The sequence below is a fragment of the Prionailurus viverrinus genome, chromosome B1 (genome assembly GCF_022837055.1).
Source record: "Prionailurus viverrinus isolate Anna chromosome B1, UM_Priviv_1.0, whole genome shotgun sequence".
Classification (NCBI taxonomy): Eukaryota; Metazoa; Chordata; class Mammalia; order Carnivora; family Felidae; genus Prionailurus; species Prionailurus viverrinus.
The window spans coordinates 83,026,930-83,047,391 of record NC_062564.1 but is presented as its reverse complement, the minus strand read 5'-3'; the positions used below and the strand labels follow the sequence as shown (position 1 = coordinate 83,047,391).

Sequence of the window (20,462 nt, the reverse complement as noted above, 5' to 3'; positions counted from 1 at the left end):
ATCTTGACAATATAGTGTCTTCTTATTCATAAATGTGGCATATCTCTCCAATTACTTAGTTCTTACATTTCATTCATCAGAGTTTAATAGTTTTTCTTATATAGATCTTATACTTATTTTGTTAGAATTACACCTAAGTATTTACTTTCCTTAGGTGCTAATGTAAATGGTATTGTGTTTTTAATTTCAAGTTCCACTTGTTCATTGCTGGTATACAGGAAGGCAATTGACTTTTGTGTATTATACTTGTGTCCTGCATCCTTGATATAATTGCTTATTAGTTCCAGGAATATTTTGGTCCATTATTTTGGATTTTCTACATAGATGTTTTCCTTTTATTTTTAAGGTGGAAGTTTTAGGTCATTATTGACTTATTTGCTGTGGGAAATCATATTAATTGTGTGTATCAGTGTTGGTAAGAACTTATCTACAAATTTAAAATGATTTTTAAATCCTAATTGATTTCTAGATATTCAAATGAGAAGACAACATTTATGTATCGTCAGAAAAAGATTTAGGGAAAATAAATTAGTAAAATAATAAGTATTATATATATATATCATATAGCATCATATATGTATAGTATTGGAAGGATATATAAAAAATATTAGTGTGATAATGTGATCTCTTTGTGGAGATGCTATATGTAATTTTCTTTGCTTTTGTTTATATGAATTTTTAAAAAAGATTTCATCTTTTTAAAGTAATCTCTACACCCAATGGGCAACTTGAACTGAAACATCAAGATCCAGAGTCAAATGCTCTACCAACTGATCCAGCCAGGTGCCCAGTATGATTTTTTTTATATTTGTGTCTTCAAAATATGTAAAAGAGAATTAAAGTCACTAACAACCAAAAGCAAGTCAATTTTATAGATGGGTGAAATACACTTGATCCTTGAGCAACATGAGGGTTGGGGCGCTGACCCTGCCATGCAGTGGAAAATCTGCATATAATTTTTGACTCCCCCAAAACTTAACTACTAATAGCCTACTGTTGACTATTAGCCTTACTGGTAACATAAACAATTAACACATATTTTGTGTGTCATATATATTATATACTGTATTCTTACAATAAAGTAAGCTGAAGAAAAGAAAATGTTATTAAGAAAATGATAAGGAGGAAAAAAATACATTTATAGTAGGGTACTCTAAAAAAAGTCCACATATAAGTGGACTCACACAGTTCAAACCTGTGCTGTTCAAGGGTCATCTCTACATATCTTCTTCCAAAGAAGGACAAAGAATTGCAAATAAATGTTTAGAGGTATAAGAATTAGCAAGTAGGATGTGTCTTTTGTCCAGAAGATCTATGGCATTAATTCACAGATACAGGTGTAAAAAATGAAACAAAACAAATCACTCAGAATTTCCACAAAATGTTGCTTCCGTAAATATACTATCAACACTAACTTTAAATAAGCTGCACACAGGATATCTTTTAAATGGGTGACTGAGTTGTTCATATTTTGTTGTTCTTATAGGTGTTACCGCACAACTTTAGCTTTGTAGAGGACTCTGTGGGGAGTTCTTGGGATAGTGTCCTGAGAGAAAGGACAGTGGCTTTGGAGTCAGCAAACCCAGAGTTGACTCAGGTACCAGCTGTGTCACTGAAAAATCATTTAAGCTCTCAGAGACTTCATCTTCTCATCAGTAAAGCTGACTTCACAATTCTGTGTCCTTTGCATGATTTTTGTCAGTATCAAACCAAATGAAAATAATATATGCAGTGCTTTATGACTCATAGCACTCTATGCAAATTCTAGTTATCATTATTCTGAAGATGGCTATTACAACCAAAGTTACCCAAATTATAGAAACATAACAGAAGTAGTGCTGGAAATATTAATTTAAAAATTTTTTTAAGACTTATTTATTTTTGAGAGAGAGAGACACACGCACACAGTGTGCGAGCAGGGGAAAAGAGAGAGGGACACACAGAATCCAAAGCAGGCTCTAGGCTTGAAGCTGTCAACACAGAGCCTTATGAGGGTCTCAAACTCATGAACCATGAGATCATGACCTGAGCTGAAGTCGGATGCTTAACCAACTACTTAGCTTAACCAACTACTGAGCCACCCAGGAGCCCCTGGATATGTTAACTTTCAATGTTGGAGTCTTAATTAGGCTTAGGGCATGGCCTTTTCATATTCTTAATTTCTGCTCTGATCTTAATTAATGTATACCACTGTAGGTATTTTGGATTTCTGGTAGATGGTGAAATTTGAGGTTTAAGAACCCTTTTGAGCAATGGCTGTCTAACCAGGGTATAGTTTTGCAAATTCTAATTTTCATTCATTCAATATTTACCACTGAAATCTATTGCTTACGGTATTCCAAGTTTTGTGGTCACAGCAGCAAATAAAACAAAGCACCTGCTGAAATGGAGCTTACAATTTAATGGGGGGGGGTGTTGTGGTCCATAATACAGTGGAAAATGAATATCTAATAGGTCAGTAATGAATATAGGATAGAGCAGGAAGTGTAAGAAGTGCTATGAAGAAAAACAAAGTGGAAGAAGGGAGGTCGTCCAGGAAGCAGAAACTGGGATGGAGATTAAATGCAGAAAGTTTACTGAAAGGATCAACACTTGTCAGAGAACAGGAGGAGGTAGGGTTGGTTGGGGGGAGAACTTGGGCTACAAAGTAGACACAACTAGGCCTCCACTAACACCCTGGGAGCTGGGAAGCCGGGAAGGGCCTTCAGAATAGTGTTGAATTGTGGCAAAGGAACCCAGGTCTTTATGCTCCTGCAATGACCAAAGAGTGGTTGCAAGCTGTCCCTGGGGAAAGGAGTGTGACCTTGTGAGGTGACTTTCTTCTGCGCAAGGCAATTCCCAGAGACAGCTAATAGCAGTAATCAGCCAGTAGCCCTGTATCCATTAGAAGGTGTGCGTGGTGGGGGGTGGGGAGCAAGGGATTGCTTATTTTAAAAGATAATCAGGGGATCTTCTCTTAAAACTTTTTTGAGAGTATATTTGAAGGATATGAAGGAGAAACCAAGTAGACATCTAGGGGAGGAGGATTCCTAGGGAAGAGAATTTTGACCTTCATTTTTAGATTTTTCTTCATGTAATTTCTATGCCCATCTACTGCTTTTCTACTCACAGTAGAAATAATAATGCTACTCTCAGTAATAATAATAACAAAAACAAAACCAATATCATTTTTCACTCTGTAATTGCAAGCTTTAATTTTAGAAGCTGATGTAAAATGTAAATGTTTCATAAGATTTCACTAGAGTTTTAATAAACCAATCCATTTATTCATTCGATTACACAGTGAGTATCTATAAATGCCCAATGTATGCCCGTTACCATGTGAGGTGATATGGGTATAGTGGTGACAGGTGAATCAGTCCCTGATTTGAAAGCAATTGACTTGGGGAGACAATTGAAACACGCTATTTGAAAACACAGCATAAAGAGTGACTTGGTGTGGTTAAGCACAGGGAATGAAGATACAAAAAGCAAGTCATTACACTAAACCACGATGAAACCAGCGTACATGATGGGGAAGGGTGGGTAACTAAAACATAGTCAAAATGAAGCTTTCTTTGAATAGGGGAAGAATGGTGTGTTCACAACAAAGCTGGTAAAGATAGGGGAGGTAAGTTTCTTTGCAAAGGGAAACCATGTTTTGTTCACCTTTTAAGTTGTAGAATGGGTTAAATCCATAAGGGTCTACAAAGATCAAACCACCAACGCAGAAAACACACATTTCTGTAAGAAATCAGTTGTGTGAGAGGTTTTCATTGCTAAAGATGGACTTTGAGCATAAAAGAGACTTAGGTAAAACATGTATCAAGGACTGAGCTGGCATCTTTTATCAGTGTGGCTGCAAGTTTGAATAGAAGTGTATTGATCAGAGGTAGGATGAGTTCTGAAAAAGTTCGTTTTGAAAAGCAACATTGAATGTGTTAAATATTTTTAGGGGATGTGATCTGCTAATTGCTCTAACAAATTTTATACATCCTAGGGAAAGGTTTGAAACTTTCCTGTCAGTCATTCCACCACCTATTTATTGAGTGACGTCTCTCTTCTACTCACTAGTCTAGGTATATAAGGACCCCTACAGTCATTGCTCTCAGGAAACTTAAATCCTGGTGCCTGTGGGGCTGCAGGTAGCTTATGACAAACAAGGAAGCCAATGTTATAAGATGTTGTGAGATATTCCCATTCTCTCATAATTGGCATCCATGATGAGAAAGACTGAGTACCACCTGATTCAAAAGAGAAACACTGAACTGCTGCTCACTTCTGGGGCCCAGCCACCTCACAGGAGTTTCTTAGACTTTACAGAACCAGACTTTCTACTGGCCAGGCTCATAGAAAGTGAGCAATGTGGAGGGAAGAAACTCATCGGGGATTCCTGGTCAGTGATCTGGTAGGGAACACATGGAGGAGGAAAGAAGGGTGCTTTCTATTCCCAGAATCTAAGTGGGGAAGGGAAAGGGACTCTGAAAGAAAAGCTTATAAAGGTTGAGGACATCTGCAAGAAAACAGGAGAGACTGACATTTTGCTTACTGTTGGAAGGCTATGTGGGCAGCATTTTGCCAATATGGCCCTATTTCTATATGAGTAGGGGAGAGACACCTGAATGGAACAACAGGGCTTAGAGAAGGGCAGCGCTTGAGCAGCTGAACTCCATCCATTTGGTGTGTACAGATGCCAGAATATCCAGCAGATCTAGCAGAAAGTGTCGCTGGCAAAGAATTATGTCGCTGGCATCTGGCATAAAAGGACTGCCCCCTAAGCAAAGTGACATTAACAGTAAGATCCTTGGGACAAGAAGTTGGGGATGGCAGTTGAGCCAGAATGGAAGAGGTAGAGCTGGTATAATCCCCATGTGATGTCAAAATCCTCTGAGATTCCCCCATGCCTTTGAGAGATCCAGCTTTGTACTTTGACTCCCAGAGTCCACTGGTGGCCAGTTTATGTAAGCCAGATTAGCAGCTACAACCATCAGGCAGAGAACCACAACCTGGAACAGTTAAGTACAATGAATTTTGTACTTCACATTTTGAAATTGAAATAGCTTTAATAACAAAAGAGACCAGAAAGTTTATTAAGTTTCCAAGATGTCGGGAAGTAATAGGAAATGTATATTCCATATAGCGTAAGTGAATAAAAGATTGAATGTTTTGGGGCACCTGGGTGGCTCAGTCAGTTAAGCGTCTGACTTCAGCTCAGACCATGATCTCTGTCCATGAGTTTGAGCCCCATGTTGGCTTCTGTGCTGACAGCTCAGAGCCTGGAGCCTGCTTCGGATTCTGTGTCTCTCTCTCTCTTTGCACCTACCCCATTCTCTCTTTCACTCTCTCTCTCTCAAAAATAAATAAACATTAAAAAATTAAAAAAAAAAAGATTGAATGTTTTTTAGCCAGGTGAATCAAGACTTACCAATAACCAGTTATACAAATAAAGAGTCCTAGGAACTGAGTGCTATGAAGAAAATAAAGGAAAAAAGTGAGATAGAATTTAATGGAGGAAGGAGAGAGGCAGCTGCTTTACTTTGGGTAGGCAGGAGAGACCTATTTCATTCAACAAAATGTCATTGTTTTTCTGCCCACTCACTATTCCCAGCTCTGGGGATATGGTGGTAAACAAAGCAGACAAAAAGTAAAACCATCAATAACCTTTGAATGTGTGAGACAGGAATGATATGCAGGAGGCAACCAAGCAAAGATATGAGACAAAAAGGAGAAAAAGGTAGAACAAGAAAGGAAGAAGCATAGCGTGTTGGAGTTTCAGGAGAAAAGGTCAGTGGCTGGGGCCTATGAATAAGGAAAGGGTTGAAGGGGGTAGGGGAGGGAGAGATAAGATCTGGCCTAAGGACAGTGAGATTCTTGAAGGTGAGATCCTTGAAGAGCATGCTGAAGAGTAAGGGTTTTGCTCTGGTACAATGGGAAGCCTAATGGAGATTTTTAAATAGGGGTAATAGTTTATGGGTTTTTAAAAAAATTTTTTTTTAACGTTTATTTATTTATTTTTGAGAGAGAGAGAGAGAGAGAGAGAGAGAGAGCATGAGGAGGGGAAGAGCAGAGAGAGAGAGGGAGACACAGAATCTGAAACAGGCTCCAGGCTCTGAGCTGTCAGCACAGAGCCCGACGCGGGGCTCGAACTCACGAACCATGAGACCATGACCTTAGCCAAAGCCAGACGCTCAACCGACTGAGCCACCCAGGTACCCCGGGAAGTAGTTTATGTTTTAATTTATGTTTTAAGTTTTAGAAAAATTACTCTGATTGCTTTGTGGTAGAGGGAGTTGTAGGAAATAAGAATAGAGTTAGGGAGATAAAATGTGGGCTGTCACTGTGTTCCAGACAATCTCATCTATTCTTTGTAGTAAGAATAAATGATGTTGGTCACTTTTCAGTGCTCCCTTTTCTAAATTTCAAAATACTTAGGGATGGAGTTACTTTGATCTGAGAAAATTACAATATTCAGCACTTTTGTGCTTTAGTAGGCCTAGAAAGAATTGCATTGATTTAGGGTAAGTAAGACTTACATTAAACGGATTGCTTTTGATTTAAAGATATTATGTTTCATCGGAGAATGGAAATTATTTTCACATGGTTGGCAATATTTGAAATAATTACTCAACTTCAGTTGATAAATGGTCTAAAAATTATTTTATTAGCTTTCCTCAGAGCACATCTCATTACAAATAACACTACCCTCAGGAGAGAAGAGTCCATGAGAAGGGTCAAGGACATCCTGTGAGTAACATAAGTAGAGGCTGAAATAACATGTTCTAATATATGATGCACTGATAGCATTTGGCAAAAACATCTGGAAGAGACCCAAAATGAGACAACAATCCCAGTTAATAAGCTCCACTGAGTGATGTTCATCAACTGATAATGTGAACTCAGGTTGAACTCTAGTCATAAAACTTGGAAAGAGGGAGGTTTGAGAAATTGTATGTTCTTTATTGCGAAATGACTGGCCTGAGCATAAGATCAAATCTAGGAATGACTCTTAGGGTCATATAAGTTCAAGGCCAAGCTCAAATAAATAGAAAACACTCAGCACGTGCTGATCATCTCAAATTCCATTCCCAAACCCATCTATACTGAAGAACATTTTCAATACCCCCTGAAGGACTGATATTCTTGTCTCTAATTTGAACTGAAGTCACAATTCTCTGTAAACCACAATTAAGCAGTCACTAGAACATATTAGACAGGCAAGCAACACAGTCTAGGAACTCATAGATCTAGAGGACTGTTTTTATTATTTGTAAGTAAAACCCCATGTAGACTAATGTAGTTTATCCATTAGAGAAGTGTAAGTTAGCAACTGTGTGGTCATGATTTTTTTTTTTTAACTTCGAAAAAGTTAGTGGTTTCTATTGCAGTTTTTCTTTAAAGATGTAATACAGCTTATTATAGAAAATTTGAAAGCTAGGCAAATGTAAAAAAAACACCCTAAAATTAGCTATAATACCATTTCTAACCACACACATGCATGTGCTCGTGTGTGCACCTGTATACACACACACACACACACACACACACACACACACAATGAGCTCTTACTATTGGATCCCTTTGTAATCTTTTTTTTTTTTTAATTTTTAAACATTTTTAAAGTTTATTTATTTATTTGTTTATTTATTTTTAATTTTTTTTTTCAACGTTTATATATTTTTGGGACAGAGAGAGACAGAGCATGAACGGGGGAGGGGCAGAGAGAGAGGGAGACACAGAATCGGAAACAGGCTCCAGGCTCTGAGCCATCAGCCCAGAGCCTGACGCGGGGCTCGAACTCCTGGACCGCGAGATCGTGACCTGGCTGAAGTCGGACGCTTAACTGACTGCGCCACCCAGGCGCCCCTAAAGTTTATTTATTTTGAAAGAGAGCAAACAGGAGAGGGGCAGAGAGAGAGAGGAGAGAGAGAGAATCCCAAGCAGGTTCCTCACTGTCAATGCAGAGCCTGACATGGGGCTTGAACCCACAAACTATGAGATCATAACCTGAGCCAAAGTCAAGGGGCAGGTGTTTAACCAACTGAGCCACCCAGGCACCCCCAGGTTGGTAATCTTTTAAACATGTAACAAACCACATTCCTTGTCATTAAATCTAACAGACCCATCATAGTGTGACTGTTAAGTAATGTTCTGAGATTTCCAAAATACACTAGAACTTATACATTCTAAATTGTCACTTTGGGAGTTCATGGTATGCGTTTAGGCAAACGATGCTGCTGAGCAACACAGATGTGCCACAGTCTTCTTATAGTCTATCAAGGAAAGGCATGTGATGTGTGGCCAGGGCCCTGCCATACCCTGTCTCTTAGGACGGGAGACATGAAACCTCAGACATCCCTTACCTTCACTCCTAGGGCAAGGCTGTCGTGGTGCATCTGGTGTGAGTGATAGGGAGGGGGAGGACTACATGTTGTGACATTAGACCCTTTGGTTTAAACTTTATGTCATACGCCTGAGGGGCTCATGCAGTCTGTCAGACATTTCTGACCCAGGATCTGCCCTGTCCTTGAGATGACAGGTACTCTCCAGAGATCATCTGGATGTCTGGCCTTCCTCTGCATGTTTCTACCCTATGCTTGTCACTCTCTTTACTGTTAAGGGAAGACTCTAAACTCCAGGCAGGTGAACTATAATTGAGATCACTTCATACCAATGGAAGCCTAACAAAAACTGTGCCTTGGAGGCGAAGACTTGAATGAAACTCATTCCCTGCCCTCAAGCTGCTCACAGAATAATAAACTTGGCCTTTTGCTTGTTTTATTTATTTAAAAAAATTTTTTTAAATGTTTATTTTTGACAGAGAGAGAGAGAGAGAGAGAGACAGAGCATGAGTGGGGGAGGGCCAGAAAGAGAGAGGGAGACACAGAATCTGAAGCAAGCTCCAGGCTCTGAGCTGTCTGCACAGAGCCTGACACAGGGCTCGAATTCACAGAGTGTGAGATCATAACCTGAACTGAAGTCAGTTGCTCAACTGACTGAGCCACCCAGGCACCCCTGCTTGTTTTTAATCACAGTGCAGCTTTATCAGTAGGCACCTGGGGTATTTGAAAGTCTCAGTTTTTCTATGGCATTCCTTTCCCGTCCCTTACATGTTATTTCATTTGTGCCCGGACAGCCACACAGTGAGAATACAGGCTGATGTCTTCCTCATGCTTCTGCACATTCTCTGCTCTTGGCTTTGTTCATACCTTCATTCCTTCGTATTTATCCTCCTGGGATGGGCTTAAAATTTTGAAAATAATAAATCATCAAGGTAATACATGTACGTTTTTAAAAGTCAAATGTCGGGGCGCCTGGGTGGCGCAGTCGGTTAAGCGTCCGACTTCAGCCAGGTCACGATCTCGCGGTCCATGAGTTCGAGCCCCACGTCGGGCTCTGGGCTGATGGCTCAGAGCCTGGAGCCTGTTTCCGATTCTGTGTCTCCCTCTCTCTCTGCCCCTCCCCCATTCATGCTCTGTCTCTCTCTGTCCCCAAAATAAATAAAAAACGTTGAAAAAAAAATTAAAAAAAAAAAATAAAAGTCAAATGTCTTTTCATGGGATTATAATAAAAATCGTAACAGTTGATATTAATTGATCACTATTCTAAATGTTTTATATATATATATATATATATATATATATATATATATATAAACTCATTCACTCCTCACTACAGCCCATTGAGAAGGTACTTCTGTTATTATCACCCTATTTTGCAAATAAGAGTAATGGGGCACAGAGAGGTTAAATAGCATTTTCAAGACCTCACAACTAGTACTGGTAGAACTTGGATTCAAACCCATGTGTCATGGCCATAAGAACTGTGTTTTTAACCACTATGCTATTCTGTAACAATTCTTTGTTCCAGCCTCTCCCCACTGCTCATTTTAGGCCCTAGAAACCAACACTCACACAGGTGGTCTTGTTATTCCCCAGGTAGCTTACTGTTTTTTGGGAAAATTCTAATACACAAATCATGTTTCCTCTTCCTTTCTAATTCATCAGTTAACCCTTTAATTTCTTTTCCATTTTCCAGATCTTTACTGAAATATTCATCTGTTGTTATTATTATTTCTTCTGTTCTTTCCATTTTGCTTCTTATACCTTACTATTATTGTTAGATGGCGTCTTAGAAAAGAGAAAATAGTCACATGTCCATTGTACCATCTTGAATGAAAAGTCTGCTTTTACATGACCTAGGGAAGTGGTATTTGCATTAGCATTCATAGGGTATAACTTGTGATCCACCCCCAGCCTGCTCTCCCAAACTTGACTTTGGGCTTACATATGCTTCTTATATATGCTTCATATTTTTCTGAGTCTGGTGTCTAACCCTTTCAGTCTTTCTTGAAACCTACAGCTGAACATGATCTTTCTCTCTCATCTCAATTCCTGGAACACTTGTGGTGTTTCTCTGGAGGCAAGATGTGCCTCATGATTTCTGTTTTATTACCATCATTCCTATGCATAATTTTATTTCCATGTTGCACAGAAGCTTCTTAGGAGTGACTGCCAAACCCTTTTGTAGTGGGAAAACCTGGGCTTGAAATCAGGTGCAGTTCTATTCAAGCAATAATTACGAGAGTAAGAAATATTTAAATTTACAAATTCTCAATAGCTGAAGAAAAAAAGCATTTGATAGGATTCAATAACTGTTGCTGATGAAAAAAATATTCCCTAGCAATTAGGATGGAGCTTTCTTAAACTATAATGGTTGTAGACAAAAAACTTATATTATTCTTCATGGAGAAACTTCAGTTCAGACATATTCCCTTTAAGAAAAAGAGCGAGAAGGATGCCAACTATTACTGCTACTGTTTAACATATTACTGAAGATAGTGGCTAAAACAACAAGTCTTAGCTTCCATGACCTTTGGTTGTGGTTATGCAACTAAGTCTGGCCAATGGCATGTGAGTGAAGGTTACCACTTATACCACTTGCCAGTCTGGCCCAGAAAACCTCAAATGAGTGTCCTTCCCTTCTTTTTCCCTGCCACTAGGTGATTGGAAAGATGACTTTGCAGACCAAGAGGAACTATGAGCCTAGATCCCTGAATGACTTTATGGAACAGAAATCTCTCCCCTTCCCTTCCCAGATTCACACTGGACAGTTATGTGACCAAAATGACAAAATTTAATTGTGCTGAACCCTAAAATTTTCACCTTGTTATAGCACTTAGCCTATCTAATACAGAAACAGAGATTCTACCATAGCAAAAGCCTGAAATATATGTCATTGGCTTAGTATTTGGGTGTCAGGGGACAAAGATTTAGATATTACTTCCCCAAAGCAGACTATTCATGCTATGCTGAAGTAAGTAATCTGGTAAGCATTGTTTATAATAATTTGGAAGGGATACTGTGTGCCTTCTGCATCTATAGTTTAGAAGAGTGGTTAGAGCCCAAGTTTTAGTGTTTGTTAATTGTTATTGCTTTTAACAATATTATAACAAAAAATGAGTTTATTAGGAAAGAATTGCCTGATTTTCAAGAAGAAATTAAGAATCTCAGAGTGTTGGGAAAAGCAAACGCTTCTGAGCTTAAAACACTAGGACAGATAAGACTGTCAAAGACTTAGAGGGAAAAGACATCAATGCTTCTCATTAACCAAAAGAACCTGGCCCTAGGGCTGAGATCACATCAAGAATATTGCTTTTTATCATAGCCCATTATTTAAGATGCCTCAAAGGAGCTGTCATTAAGTCAGAGGCAAGGATTAATTCCAGCCCACAAAGAAAGGAAAAGATGTAGAATTTTGTCTCAGAAATAACTTTGGGTGTAGTTACAGGCAAATGGAGCTGACTGAAAGCAAACTGACTAGAAGTCACTTAATTTTCTAGGGAATTTGTGTTGCCAGAGTTAAGTGTCAGCCTGGCTTGAAAAAGCTTTTGCTTGTTTCTCTAGCCAAACAACCCTAGCATCATTAGAAAACGTGTTACAAAATTTGTGTACTCACAAGCTATACACAGGGAACACTGTTCAACACTCAGTTCAAATATGGCCATGGAATTTAATGACCAGGAAGAACTTACCAGGTACAAAACCAAATGTAAGTGCATTGCCGTAGAGAATAACGGATCTTTCCATATCCTGGGCAGGAGTCTTCACAGTGTTGCCCATCAGATTCTCTCATTGCTATGGACAACTGACTGATAATGTGTTTCAAATTCATCTCTTTTTTTTGCAGATACCTTAGTTCCACCATTGTGTATTAGGTATAGCAGTAGGCAGAAAACTTGTCTTCTTAGTTTATTGACTGTCTGGCCATGAGAAAATACATTGCAACCTGATGAGAAGACTGTACATCCTAAGGCATCCTGGGCTTTGCTGTACATGCAATAACAGAGGGAAAAAGAGAAGAGTGTGATACATGTGCGGGAATGAGGGTATACATAAGTATGTCATGACCAGAGGCCTGGGTTGTGGAAGGGACAGCCAGATGTCCAATAAAATCCATTCTACCTTTATTCCTGGACCCAGGGCTTGACTTTTCCCAGATCCCCTTGCAGTTAAGTGTGGCAACGTGACTGAATACTAGTTAATGGAATGTGAGTTGAGAAATGGCCATTCCCCATCCCTGTCCTTTTGGTTCTTGATTCATGGGAAGGACGGATGAAACCTCCCACATATGCTTCTACATACTATTTCCCTCTTCTGGAATAATGATGTCCAGGGAAACTTTGGAAACCATGTGTTGACGATGGCAAAGATGCCATCAGCTTAGATTCATGAACAACTATGTGAAGGATAATCTCTATTCCCCACTGACTTGGAATATTTCTGTATCTTTACCCGAACAAAAAACAAACTTTTTTATGTGTTAGCATCATTATATTTTGGGGCTTAAACTGCTCTAATTAAAGCCACAGGCAATCTGGTGGGTGAGATAATGTAGCAGTAATTTCAGACAGTGACAATACTCAAACTCAAATGGATGGCAGCCTGAGTAGGCTTGGAATCACCATCACATAAGGCCCTGAGGATACAGAGAAGAGGGCTATCTGGTCAGCAGCCAGATGAAAGAGGTAGGATTCAAGTCCATTTTTCAATTAGTGGAGGAATTGTGGGAAAAGCCCTTCTTATAAATCCAAAATCAGTATCAGTCACTTGAAGAAACTACCAGGAAACACAGTACTGTTCTCATTTCCAAGTATGTCTTCAGAATACTTGAGGACAAAAAAAAAAATACATGAACTCTTGGTCTGTCCCAGTTTTGATTTCAAGAAGTTACCAGACGCCTATGTAATAATGTATCATTGTGGTGGGCTCTATTCTGAGCACGGTGAAGGAGTTAGACGTGAAGATCCTCTGTATTGTCCTGGAAACTCTGCTGGTACACACTGGAGGTAAGAGAAAAGTAAAACACACGATACTGGAGGCAATACTATACAGCTGTATTAAATAAGAATAAGGGAAGAAAGCTGGGAACTTGGAGCTCCCATATATTGGAAGCTTTGTGATAACCCTGAGGTAAGGAGATGAAAGCAAATAATTAAAGGTTGTTGTTATTGTTTTTAATACTACACGGTTATCATTTCTTAGAGGGTTGAGTTTTGCTTTAGAAGTGAAAAGGAACTGTTATATGTCAGGGGAAACGGACAACATAACTCCTATGCATTTTGTTCAAACGGTCCAGTAAGAGACATGATGGCTTCTTTTGCTTTCTTTTTGGGTTTTCTTTATAAGGCCCCTGTGGGAACCATGGTCCCTGGTCCATTGCTGCATGGGGTGGCTAGCAGATAATCTGGAAATAAACACTATTCACTAGCAGACTTATTGGGAGGGGTGGGAAACAGATGCACGATTTTCTGTCTTCTGTTGTTGGGATGATACTCTGCTATGGCTTCCTTGGGTTTCTAAGAGGGAGAAGTAGCCTGATTCTTTCAAACAAGGATTTAAATGATGTAAAATTTGTTGAGCTCATGAATTATCATATACATACGTACTCCTAACATTGCACCAAACGGATGTCTGAATAGGAAAAAAAAATAGTTTTTAAGACTATAGCATGTTAAAAAAAATGGGATCACGTTCCTTTTAAAGTGTACAGGCCAAGTTATTTTATTGATGAATTTTTCTGTTTTTCACTTTCTTTGAAACAGTTATCCTTCAAGTTTCAAGGACGAGTTTTGCAGAGTCACAGCACGTTTTGAGCACACCCAAAAATATGTTTCATGAGATATGAACCATGGTGCAATACCAAGGTATCGCTGGTGTTCAGGTTTAAAATAGAACTCTGGCTTAGAGATATTCAGCAGGATCCTGCAATGTTGGTTTCACTAGTGCCGCTTAACAACAAGGAAAAAGAAACTATTAAGTATCGCTGAACATTTTTTCCGAACTTATTAGTTTATGTACCTGTTTTTTTTTTTAGGGGAAAACATACTGTCATCTACCTTTTCAAGAATAAACTAATACCTGTCTTAAAGGTTTTGTGAAGATCACATTAAGCATTTCAAGCAGTTTGACATATGGCAAATGCTCAATAAATGTTATGTTAAGGTATCATTATCCATGAAGTTTGTGTTTCAAATAAATTTTATTTATTTATTTATTTATTTATTAATTTAACGTTTATTAATTTTTGAAAGACAGAACGTGAGTGGGGGAGGGGCAGAGAAAGAGAGAGTCACACAATCCGAAGCAGGCTCCAGGCTCTGAGCTGTCAGCACAGAGTCTGATATGGGGCTCGAACCCACAAACTATGAGATCATGACCTGAGCTGAAGTTGGACACTTAACCCACTGAGCCACCCAGGTGTCCTGAAAATAAACTCAAATGGTAAAATATTTATTGAATGCATAATTATACTACGGTGCTGTGGTAAGAAAAAAGAAAAAAAATCAATCTTGTTTCTGCTAAGACATTACAGTCTAAGATATATAATGCCAGTGTTCACATTTATGCAGGCAGGAAAGTGAAACAAATCATTGTTATAATCACAACCATGTCATTTAAGGAGAAGAGACAGTTTAGGAAGGTTTATGGATCTAGAAAGCACCTGGAATTAGAAAAGAGAATTCTCTTTTCAAAGAGAATATGTCAAAATGATCAAAACTTTCTGGGTTTAAAAGTCAATAGAATGAGTAATTCTGAAAAGAATGGCTATGCTTCTGTCTGTTTAATAGTCATTTAATATCTAAAAAGTAGTGACTTCTTACTTTGAGGAAATTTTTTTCCTGGTAAATTGTATGCACTGTAACTGGAACTTAAGAGTTATGCCACACTTAACTTGTAGGGTGGTTCCGTTATTAGCTGTTAAGAACAAATGGTAAGAATATTTTTCATAACATTCTGAATCTCCATATGCTTTCCATCTAATTCTCTAAGAAAGGAAAGAAAGCAAGTCAGAATTATGAGAGGGGAAGGGTTTTTTTCCAATTACAAAACCTACAGTGAGTGAGTGTGACGGATATCTAAAACATGAGGAAAATTAGTTGATCACTACTTCCTTTTATCATTGAGATCCAGTTTTTCTAACTCTATTGTCTTCAAAACAAACCTACTTTTTCAATTTAATTCCAAGTAACACTTCAAAGCTATTTAGGAGAACTGAAATCGTAAAAGGCAACTGATTTCGTTTTGTACATCTAATCAGTGAAAACACATATTGTAACATTCCAGTGACAAAAGATAAGAAATACTACCTTTCCTGTTTTTCACAACAAAAAACTGAGATGGCAAAAAGAAACATAGGAACAGACTTTAAAAGGTACATATTTCCACAGGGCATTTAAAGCGGATTGTCTCTAGAACTCTATGCTGCTTTGTGGGTAGCAAGTAAGGAAGACTTTGTCACAAGTGATGTTAATCAGAGCTGCCTTTTTATTGAGCACCTCCTTGGTGCTGAGCACACCCTATATACCTCATTTCACACAAATGTCAAGGCATTTTTGCAAGGTAGTTATTCTTTTCTTTTTTTTATGTTTATTTTTGAGAGAGAGTGCGAGCAGGAGAGGGGCAGAGAGCGAGGGAGACACAGAATCCGAAGCAGGATCCAGGCTCTGAGCTGTCAGCACAGAGCCCAATGCGGGGCTCGAACCCATGAACCATGAGATTGTGACCTGAGCCAAAGTCAGATGCCCAACTGACCGAGCCACCCAGGTGCCCTTCAAGGTGGTTATTCTCATCTTCCCATTACAGGTAAGGAAACTGAAGTTATGTGAATAAACAAGCAAGGGTTCAAACTCTGGATCCAAAATTGATTCTCTTTCCATACCATGCCAGACTAAGCCTTTCTATCGCTATGAATAATGTCATTTTAAATATTAAGAAAAGCATCATGGGATAAGAGCACATTTTTTCAGGCCTCACAGGAGTTACAAAAATGAATTAAAGTCCCTGCTCCCAAGGGATCTCAGTTAAGTAGGGGATAGAATTTAGATCATAGTAAATGCAACGCAAGATGCACAGGTGCTGTGAGAATTCAGACCACATGTTTCATTCTAGAGACTGAAAGTGGGTTACCAGTTAGTTGCCAGTGCACATATTCTAGCTGAACAGAGCTGAGGGCATAAGCTTAGATAGATACCTGTTGACACAAGAACAGGTTCATGCATGATTTTGGGTAGAATTTTGTATTGATTTTTGCTTGGATGACATGCGGCTCTTAGGAGTTTCTTATGAGAAATGTGCTACATTTGATAAGACAAATGCTTAGAATAAACCAGAAGGCTCTTGCTCCACTACTGTATATGAATATCACTAAAATAGCCCTTACACCACGGCGTTCCTCGGATCCCCATGTTCTTCGCAAGTGTCTCACCTTTCTCCATTCTTTTCCCTTCACATGGCCCCTCTGCTCACACCTACATGGGCAAACACCCAGGCCTGGAGGATAGAATTTTCTAATCAGCATCACTCCCACCCCTGATTCTAGTCTCAATTTTAAGAAATTCAATATAAACCATTCATGTTGGCTTCCAAGGTAAGATTTCTTTACTATCACTATAGGCTGGTTTAATTATAACAACATGAAGAGAGTAAAGGTAATTTCTTCCTACAAACATTAAATTGAAATGTGAAAAGTCCACAGATCGAAGTACAGAGAAATTAACTGGAAAAGTTCCAGGAGTGTAAAGCAATTCATACTTTCATTATTCTCTGAATTCTCTTGCTCTTGCTGAGATGGTACAGTCACTCTAGTCTCTTGTCTTTGACTCGTAAATTGCATTAGCAACAAACCTAGTCTGTTCTCTCTTGGTTCAACATTTTATTTTTATTGAAAAAAGTACATTTAAAATTGCCTTCGTGCAAAAAAATGAATAAAAAAATTGCCTTGGTGCTTGAGTCATTCATTTGATTAAATTAACCCAATAATACTGTTAAAACTACCTTAAAAATACATACTAACAGCAATATCCTATTCTTCTTTTCAGCTGAATGATCAATTTAACAAAGTAAGACTCTCAGAAAAAATGTGTATGTTAAGATTTAGATTTCGTAATTTATTTAAAAAAAAATGTAAGCTGCCAAGCCCAAATGTGTACATAATATTATTTACTTAACTATCACAATGAAAAGCCGTATGGATTTGTAGTAATTTGGAAATAGAATATCACAGGAGGGCACTTCTTTGTTTTTATATTGCCTTTTAAATTTTACTATAAATGAGTGAGAGCTATGTAGTTACAAAGCCTTAGTCTCATGTCTAGAAATTTCCTTTGGATTATTTAAGCTAATTTCCAAAGCTTTATTAAGAAGAGAATGTGGGAATGGATGGATTAAAGAATTCAATTGAGAACACAGTACAAATTATTAAAATATTCACCTGCTTGTCAACTTGGCACATCTTACTGAATTTATAGGGTTATTAACTCTGCAAGGTAAAGTCATTAATTCCTTTCTTTGTCAGGACACTGTGACCTCTTACATAAATAACTCTTCCAGTGGAACACAACGCATCTGTCAGTGCCCTGAAAGAGTTAATGCTCGACTGTCAGACAAACTCTTTTAAATAGGTCATTTACACACATGAAGCTTCCTTTTAACATGGGAGAAACTTTTTGTGTTGTTTTATGTATGAGAGAAGGAATGTGAATGTCATTTTATACATCTATATCTACCTTACATATAACTCATGATTTTATGCATGTGTGTATGGAAGGCATCTCCAAACACAAGGTTTACTCATGTGACTAAAATATCATCATCATCATCATCATCATCATCAGTGTAGTCCCCTATCTTGCAACGAGGGAAATATTAGGATTTCAGGTCCCTTAATATATGTAAAACAATGACAAGATGCAGAAGTTTGGAATGAGAACTTAGATTTCATCTAGATGTGACAAGCCTTTCATTCGACAGCACGATCATTAAAGTATAATAAAATAGAATAAATCACTTGTAAATAACTGCAGATGAAGCCAACCAAAGTTTGGGGATCAGAATTCCAAATCAATTAATTATAAAAATAATGCTAACACACAAAAGCAAGCATGAAAGAAAATATTTGTTCTACATTTTGAAATAGACACCTAATGAATACAGACATTTTCCATCACTGAGTCACTGGACTCATTACAATGAAATTTTCATCCTGAAGTACGTACAGCTTAGGAAGGTATACGCTATATTGGAGTGTGTAATTCACACATTCATTTTTCACTTGACTGAAGTCTTGTGTCTTTGACTTCTTCCAGAATCTGGCTTGATGAGCAGATTCTCATGAATTACTGTTCTGTAGAAGGATTATAGAGGGAAAAAAAGCAGTAGTATGGGGCATAGTTATATTTAAGCACAATAGGAAATGAATACATAAAACATACTTTAGAATTCTACATTCTCACAGAGTTGTTCTTGAACATAATTATTAGGGAATGAAAGGAATTTTCTTTCAGATTAGCACTATTAGAATAATATGTAGAGAAAGAGAGAATTTTTTAGAAAATCTATTCCAAAAGCCTTAGATAAGGCACAAACGTAATTACTCTGCTCCTAATTTCTACAGAGATGAGAAACTAACACAGAACTTGTGTAGGAGCCGAGTACAGTGGGAAGGCAGCAAATGATAAGTGAGTTGAATTAACATATATGTCTTTGAATCTAAAGCAACCTCCCTAGTCTATAATCTCTCTTGAGAATAACTTTTTTCTTTGGACATAAACAAGAAGAAGTCTGTACAACAACTCATTGCTAAATTTCTCTCTGATACTACCACATGGGAAAAGGGTGTTGGATTGGTCTCCTTCATCAAATCTGACCCTCCACCTTTCTTGGCTAGAAAGTTGGATTTATGTTACTGCTGGAGAGTGTGTTAAATGGATGAGAAGAGTTTTGCTCTTATTAAAACAGAGTGTTTTCCACAGTTTTCTTCTATTTGGGTATAATGGGAACTGTGTATCCCAAACATTTTCCCGTGAGAAATGAGCTGATGGAGTCACATGCGCCCACCACCATGGACAGCGAACTCCGACTCACTTATTCTCCTTCCCCACCAGGCATAAACAATGTGCAAGTTCAAGGGGGGTAAAGCAGTTCATACTTTACACTCCAACATTTCTAGTTCTTGTTAAGAAGGCATTGTCACTCTACTGTCTCTTATTGCCTTTGACTTGTACATTTCTTTGTAGCAGGATTCTATGAAAACAGGACTAAAACATTTTTTAATAATTGTGTGTGTTTCCCAATGTTTCCTGTGAGATGGATCAGATTTTATAACCCATTTCACTAACTTACTAAGACACATTTGATAACCTCATTTGCACAAATAGGGGGAAATAAAAGAAGCCTGAAATTTGGCTCATCTGACTTGCCACTGGTTCTTTTCACTGTCTTTCCATATATTTGAGACATGAATTGAGAACCAAAGCATTAATCTTGCTAATATAGAAATGCACATAATTCCTTGAGTACAGCATATTCTGTCTTCTTCCATGCCTTTTGTCATATTGTCCTTCAGCCTGGAACTGCCTTATCTTGCCCTGGGTAATGTTCATCTCTCCTTTAAGACGGGCCCCAGGTGATTCTGTCTCCAGAAGCCTCTGCTACCTGCTCCAGTCTCTTTAGGTGGTATTGCCCCTAATACCTTAAAATTTGTTCACTGCAATGACCACCTTTCATTAGATTCTCAGCTTCTAAAGGATAGAGACATTAACTGGTAAATCTAATTAAGTGTGGTGCCTAGCCCACAGTAAGCATTTGGTAAATATTTGTTGCACTTAAACTAACAATGGTATTTTAATGTGCTTTGGTGGATTAAATTGTCCCAAACTTTTGCAGACTATTGTACAGAGAGACTCAATATTGTATAGGAAGAAATGGCAGAGGAAATGCTAAACACTAAATTTGTCACCAAAATACATCAGTAGTTAAAAGCATATAGCAATAGAGTAACAAACAAAATTAGGCTTTGGGTAGTAATTGCTCCATTTCAGAAATAGCATCGAAACATTTTTTTGAAACCATGCACAATGTAGATTAAAAAATACACATGTTAGTTCCACCTGCAAGTCTTATAACAAGGTAGCCTAAGTAAATTAA

The 20,462-nt window shown here is 38.1% G+C and overlaps 1 protein-coding gene across 2 annotated transcripts in view; it reads right to left on the bottom strand.

Moving 5' to 3' along the window:
- Positions 1-15,785: 15,785 nt before the first annotated feature.
- GYPA (glycophorin A (MNS blood group)) overlaps positions 15,786-20,462 on the bottom strand; it is a 38,047-nt gene continuing 33,370 nt past the window's right edge. For both annotated transcript variants that reach the window (XM_047857355.1, XM_047857354.1), the window contains one exon: positions 15,786-18,660. In XM_047857355.1, coding sequence (XP_047713311.1) covers positions 18,653-18,660 — 8 coding nt within the window. In that variant the 3' untranslated portion in view covers positions 15,786-18,652. The remainder of the gene's footprint in view (positions 18,661-20,462) is intronic.